Consider the following 7,788-nt stretch of genomic DNA (forward strand, 5'->3'; position numbering starts at 1 on the left):
TGCTGTGTTTTTGCACTCTCAACTATCAGTTTCTGACTCTCATATTCCTCACATTCTTCTCGTTTACCACTAGAAAATCTGAGTTGGCAAACCTTCATGCATTCTTCTTGAGACTGATGACTGAAACAGAAACAAGTTTACGTGTCATAACTCAGCAAACATGCACGCCTTGTGTCCAATGGGTGTACCTTTTCATTTGTATTTATACATGTGGGGTTGCCCAAGTAATTGCTATGAACTAAAACCATTGAGTGAGGGAGTATCATACTGTTTGAACTCATCAAATGGATTCTGTGCCTTCTCTCTCTGTCTCCCAAGAGGAGTTCCACCAGTTCCATAGAATTGACAGAGAACTCTACAAGATCCTTGTGATCAACCTCTACCGTGAACCAGCTGAGTCCATGCAAGTCCTTGCCACGTGGCTCTGGTTGGAGAGGGTGGGATTTCGTAACGTGGTGAAGAGGGTGTTGTCTTTGCCCAACATTTTGATCAATGAAGTTGCAGATGAAACGGTTTTGTGCTTGAACTGCATTAACAACACCGTAAAAATTTTACCTTCCTCTTCGGAAGGTAGTGACATACCCCTTCTGCAAAGCCTTGTGGACAAGGAAATCTCTCTCCAGTTCTTGTTTGATAACCGTGTAAAAGTACTTCAAGGGGTTGCAAAAGTGGTGCAAGAGGTGTGTGTGAAAGCATTCACTGACATCATGCAACAAGCTATGGTAAGGAACACAAATGAGAGAATGATGGAAACCCAAAAGGGGGTGACACCAAGCCCAGAGAACCATTTCTGGTTTGGGTCAATTGGGCCTTCAAATCTGAGGCTTGGCAAGGTTGGTTCTGAGGTAATGGTGCAGAACAATGAAGTGCCAGCTGATGATAGGACCTTGTTTGTGACCTTCTCTAAGGGCTATCGTGTGCAAGAATGGGAAGTGAGAGAGTTCTTTACAATGGCATATGGGGATTGTATAGAGGCCTTGTACATGCAGGAAGTGCAGCCAAATGAACAACCACTCTTTGCTCGCATTGTTTTTCACAAGATTTCCATCATTGACATGATTCTTAGAGGGGCTAACAAAGCAAAATTTACCATCAATGGGAAGCATGTTTGGGCAAGAAAGTTTGTGCCTAAACGCACAGCTACAAGGAGTGAGTTGTCAACACTTACTAACATGCCCGGAGAATCATCTGGGTCTGGGTTATAGACAAGTTGTTGTTTGGTTATTTTCGTCGAGTGGTCGTTTATTTTCATTTTCCCGTGTTTGTTTTTGTTTTGTCCTGTAAAAGGTTGTTTCAAAAATGTTGAGTCTATTTTATTTTGATAAGTTTTTGTCAAATTACTCAACCTTTTGGTTGAAGTTATTGAAATCTATTTCATCTCCAGAGATTTTCAATGGCGAACAAATCTTGTTCTCTAAAAATTTACATACAAATATTGTTAAATTGGGTTTTTGTGAGGATTGAAACAAAATTCTTTTGCTAAGAAAAAAATTACGGTTTTTTTTTTTCGAAAAGTCATGTCCTAATTTCAGATCTCGCATACCGTTTGATGCTACATTTAATGCAAAGAGTATTTGCTATTGGGTTTAATTTGTTTTTGGTGTGTGTTCCGATATCCTGAAAATTTTTTATAGGTACTGTACCCAAAAAATTAGATTAATAAAAAATACATGATAAATTATAAAAAATATATATTATTATAAATAATTTATTTAAAATTATATTATTTATTATTTAATTCTTACATATATTTAAAATTAAATTTTTTTAATATAAGACAATTTTTGTCCATCACTGCTATGTATGTGCAATCGCCTGATCGTTTCTTCTCTAACTATGTAAGCTCGTCTCATTTCTAGTTTTAAAATAAGATTAATCTTAAATAGAAGATATGTCTTTTTCAGTCCTTTCCAGCATGAGGAACCTTATAGCAATTGAAAAAATACAGTTCTGGATCTGTCATCAAGCACTGATTCCAGCATCAGAGAAGTGGATTTAAAGCTGAGTCAAAAACTAATGGCTATTGTTGAAAGATGGAATTGTTTACTTGACCATCTCTTTTTTCCTCGCCCTAACATGTCATGAACTAAGAAAAACTCCATTTCTAACTCCGCAATGTAAGATCGGCTCATTGTTGTTCCCGTGTATAAGATTGCTTTGTCGTTAGCGGATTATGATCTAAGAATTTATTAGTTATATCCATGTTTAAATATTATTGATTAAAATTTGTTTTGTATGGTACTTTAAAATTTTTTAAAGATACTACAAAATTTACCCAAAAAAAATATTAAAATATTATTTATAAAATTTAGGAATTTTTTTAATTGAATTAACTTTTAAAAGCAAATTAAGAAACTTACATATATTTACTATTTAATCTTGCAAAATTTATATAATATTATTTTATCTTCAACTTAAAGGGGCATATGCAATAATGTAATTTTTTATTATAGCTAAAAATTCCTTTTTTAATTAGTTTTTTAAAGTGGATTTGACACATAGCAAAAATTAATTGTAAATCAAATATAAATTAGGTAATTATTAAGATATGCCCACATGGAGATATAAGGAATATGAGTTACATATCATAGGAGTTGGAGAGATAAGTACAGATGATGTAAGATACAAACAAGGCGTTTCCTCGTTATTATTTGATGTATTTAATTTCAGGCATGGGTTAGATATTAGCACAGAAGCACTCATTGTATTAGCGCACACAAAAATTTAAAACATGATCATTTGAAAAAAGGATTTATTATGAAAATAAATCATCATTATTATTTAAAATTTTAATTAATTAACCTTTCAATATTATGTTTTTATGCAGATTTATCAAATAAAAACATTTATACAATTATATTTAAACTTTTTGTATTACTTAAACAAGCTATAGTGTCACACTTCTATGAAATTGTATATGATATTCGAATAGTTTAGTATCATTGTATGATTATCTAAAAATTTACATAAGATATTATTGAGTATGTATGAAATTTGATGCGAAAAAAAAAGTTGTAATTGTATAATTTACAATAATATAAATAATTTAACTTTATCGAAATAATATTATATTCAATAATAATGTATTAAATATAAGTAAAATATTTGATTCTATTAAGTATCGTTTTTTGGAAGTAGTTGAAAAAACTTTTGAATAGTTCAATTATATATGTGAATTAGATTAAATTAATCCCTTAACATATATTATTAATTTCTTTTAGAGATGTAATAGGTTAAAGTACTTCTTATATTCATATTTTATTTTATTTTATTGTTAATATTCATATTTTATTTTTAACAAAATATTGATATATTTTTTTTAACTAATACTCATATTTCATCTTTAATAAAATATTAATGCTTAAAAATAACGTGATATATCAATTATTTTATATTTGAATCATGTTAAGAAAAAGAAACAGCTAAGACAATTCACTTAAAGAAAAATCTTTAATTTCAGATATAATTTTATTAATTTTTATTTTAACATTAAATCCATTTGACTTCAAACTAAATATAATATAATTCTACCCGATCTAAAATAAAATCTAAACAACTGATTAGACTTACACCTGAAGATACAAACAATCCACTGTAACACCTATAACTGTGACGTCTCTGGCTTGAAAGTAATTTACTATCTTATGCCTTGAAAGTAATTTACTATTTTCTGCCAATGGTTATTTATAGTTGTACTGAGAGAGATAACTTGATTGTTGAGGACTTCTCCAATATCGTGGAAGACTTGTTGAATATCTTGAAGGGACAACAGCGCAGCTACGATCCAAAATAGAGCCCATATCACGAAGACGAACATACCAAATCCTGGCTTTAAGATCAACGTGTGCATAACTACAGTGAGGGCTCCCAATAGAGGAGTAAACGTCTTCAGTAACTTCAGTATTGAAGGTGTCGCTATGTTTCGAAATTCCACCACCAATGCCAGCCAGTATATGACAAGGGTAATATAAGTCGCCAATAGGATCCCTTCGTGTTTGTGATACAGAGTTTCTCCCATGATTTGAAGATGGGCAGTGAAAATTCCCACTATAGTTAAATTAAGACAGTGCACTGGGAAATTCTCCATAACTGTCAAGCATTAGAATTTAATTAGCCAAAAGTTTATTGTAAAATGTAAACGAATTTTATATCAACAGACCCAATAAAAAAAACCCTGTAGTTTTTTTGTTCAGTATTTTTTAGGTTCCATTTAACCCATTCCAAGAATAGGTTGCTATTTTTTAATGTTGACCCGTTTTATTTACGGGTTCAAAACCGGAGCCTATTACCCTTGCGAAACCTAACGGTTAATTAGTCAGCAACTACTTCAAACATCAATTGAAAACAGAGGAAGAGGAAGGATGTGGTAACGAAAAACCCTTTCTTATTTAAAATAAATCATTCAATTAAATATTTTTTTAAACATACAAGATTAGACTCTGTATTTTAATTTAACAATGTATTTTCCATACCTGTCGGAATTTAATTAGCCAAAATTTTACTGAAAAATGTATTTTAATTTAACGATGTCCTACATTTTAAGGAATAATCTCATGGCTGTTCTTTTAAGCACGTGACCTTGACCTTTCCGTATACTATGTAATAGTCAGACAAGTAAAATTTGAACTATAAAATTAGAAATTTAAAAAATTATTTATGTGACTAAAAGAGTCGTGAGTGTTTTGTCATGTTCTCCCTCAGAACTTCAATGATTTCAAATCTAGATTATTTTTTTTTTGAATTTGGTGGTCTATCTTATTTAAGTATCCTATATATGCTTCTGTTTTTGTTGAAAAAATTACGGCAGCTATTGGACTGCTCTCAAACTCAAAAGTAAGGGATTACTCTTAACTAACTCGGTTTCAACCTTTACGATTGTTACTTCATTAAAAGGCAAGACTAATAAAGACTACATCAAGAGATAGAAGGACTTCTTCTCCCAAGTCCGTCGGCCAACCACAACTCGCGGCAATAATACCAGGAAGAACAAGATTTCTCCCTCCCTCATTTTTTGACGCCAAAAACCTGTCAGTCCCGTCGGGGCACAAGAGTGTGTCAGCCAATGTTCAACTACTCCAAACACGTTTTTTTAATAGGTTTTCGTTTCACATGTTTATAAAAAGCACTTGTAACAAATAAGATAGGAGATTTTGCCACAATAACATCGCTAGACTTGATTGGGTTTTTAAAATTCAAGCTGAGCTATTTTGAACATACATGATGAAAAGCATCAATTGAAACACACACATATAAAATAAATCATTTAATATACATGGAATATTTGTATTGAAAAATAAGTTCAAGCATACCTTCTAGTAGACTTGGATTGATTTCTCAGTTTTTCTTTATCCATGGACAATGAGTTTCGATGTATTAAGAGTATCCGTATTTATAGAAGCTTTCATATTGGTGCTTATCCTGATTGTTGGTTCAGTTTATGCATGGCAAAAGCGGGCATTAGAATGGTCTTAATTCTTGACTATTTAGACAATAAAAAAAACATTGAGACAGTCCATTGAGTTTCCCTTACTTGATGTAACAATAAAAATTCAGTTATTTCAACTGCATTAAATAATCTTTTAAATTGGTCAAGACTATCCAATCTATAGCCGCATCATTATGGTACCAGTTGTTGTTTCATTAAATTTGCTCCAGATATAGTGTTCTTTTCCGAGCAACAATGAGTTCTCTTCCGACAAATTCAGAGAATAAAAATAAAAGCCTGTTGATTTACTTAACTAAATGCAGCATGTTTTTTCTTTTCCACATACGAAGACGTTAGGATCTGATGGATGGACGTTTGATTAAGACTGAATTGTCAAATGAAAAATAATTAACATTTTTATATAAAAAAATGCAAAATATTTTTTTCAACGACTAAGTCAATTATGGTTGTTGTCAAATCAGAAATAATTGATACGGTTGTGTTAGCCAAAATCGATCGTTAGCCAAAATGGGTCATAATCGGCCCCAATACATTACAAAATAGGACAGATCTAATTGAAATTCTTGTATTAATTTTTTCATAACATTAGAAATGAATTTTGGGCATATTTAACTCCGCAGCACTGAAAGATTGAAAAATAATCCAAAAAGTGAAAATTTCAATTTTCTTTATTATGATTGGAAGTTATACTATTTAAGAATCAAAAGTCACCTTTAGCTGTTGTATGATTATTTAATATAAATTATACATTTGTTTAAAACTATTTTATATTTATTAATTTGATTTTTAACCTTCTTAAATTTTAATCCAAAAAAATATTTCTTTTAAATATTTAAGCAACTAAGTTAATTCTTTAAATATCTAATGGCTTATTATTTTAAATTTTATTGTATTGTTAAAAAAAATTTATTTTACCATCAATTTAGATTTGTAGGAAAATTTTTAGTCAATAATGTATACTTTTTTTAAATATAAATAAAAAAGCTACGTATAGTTATATTGTGATTTTGTCACTGCACTAGTCATATTGTCACACATTAAGGATTATTTTAATTTTTATAAGATTAAATTTATCATTAAATTAAACTCTCATATGTCTGACTAATTTGGTGAAGAACTAACCTACTAATAATTAAAAAATGAAGGGGACTAATTTATTAGATAATTTTGGCCTAAAATTAATTATTGAATTGATTTTTTAATCACATAATTATATTTATAAAATTTTAAATTAATTAAAATCATATAATTAAAATTATTTACCATCGTAATATAAATAGTTTTATTTTAAAAAATTCAGCATTAAAAAAAATTTAATCAGGTGGTATTTAGAATAAATTAAACAACTAAATTTTCTTATTCAACAAATATTTTTTTAACTTTTATAACTTAATAAACATGTTAACAGAAGTTAAATTTGTTATTATGCATATAAAATACATTTTAGCATAAAATAGGTTAGATTTTATAACTTATTCCCATAACATTACTTTAGTTTAAAATGGTACGTGATTAATTCAATTATAAAATTGTGAATAGCTATTAATTTAATTAATATATAATAATTTATATTTTTTATTTTTAGTTATTTTTTATATAACTCAATAATTAAAAAAAATAAGTGAAAAAAAATCAAATTCAATATTAGATAAACAAATTTGTGACTTTATTTTGATAGTTTGTAAAATATAAAAAATTAAAATTAAAAAAATAAATAAATAAATAAATATGAAAAAATTATCTGTCTATATATATATTCAGTCTATCAACTAAAGATAAAAAAAACGGATAGTGATTGAATTAATGGATCAATTTACTTAAAAATAACATAAAATAAAAAATTATAAAAAATATTTTTATGCTAATTAAATTTAACATTAAACTCATAAATAAATAATTTTATTTTTAAAATAAAAAATAACATGTCACAATACAGATGTGAAATATTCATTTGATCCAGTCCATACATTTTTATCCAACCCAATTTAATATATCGAGTGATATTATCTCAACATAATTCTCTGCTACTTTTTCTGTTGTTGTTAATAAACATGTTAGTTGTATACAAAATTATAAAATATATATGAACTTTAAATTAAATAATTAATACTTGATAAATTAAATATATATTATAATTTTTATTTCAAGAACATGTTTTTTATAAGACATAAATTTAAATTATATGTATTATTATAAATTATAAATTTATTTATTTAAGTTTTTTTAACTATAAGTATATATTTTTTTTAAAAATATATTGTTTATATTAAATATGATAATTATAGGCGATGAAACTTTTTTTTTCTGATATTTAATATAATTATATTTACTGATTTGAATTC

General features: G+C 28.0%; 1 protein-coding gene across 1 annotated transcript; it reads left to right on the forward strand.

The window, feature by feature from the left end:
* The first annotated feature begins 284 nt into the window (after positions 1-284).
* On the forward strand, positions 285-1,205 carry LOC113874729. Its single transcript, XM_027512942.1, has one exon. The coding sequence runs from the start codon at positions 285-287 to the stop codon at positions 1,203-1,205; it is 921 nt and encodes a 306-aa protein (XP_027368743.1).
* The last annotated feature ends 6,583 nt before the right edge of the window (positions 1,206-7,788 follow it).

Source organism: Abrus precatorius, unplaced genomic scaffold (genome assembly GCF_003935025.1).
Source record: "Abrus precatorius isolate BTA unplaced genomic scaffold, Abrus_2018 Scaffold8, whole genome shotgun sequence".
Classification (NCBI taxonomy): Eukaryota; Viridiplantae; Streptophyta; class Magnoliopsida; order Fabales; family Fabaceae; genus Abrus; species Abrus precatorius.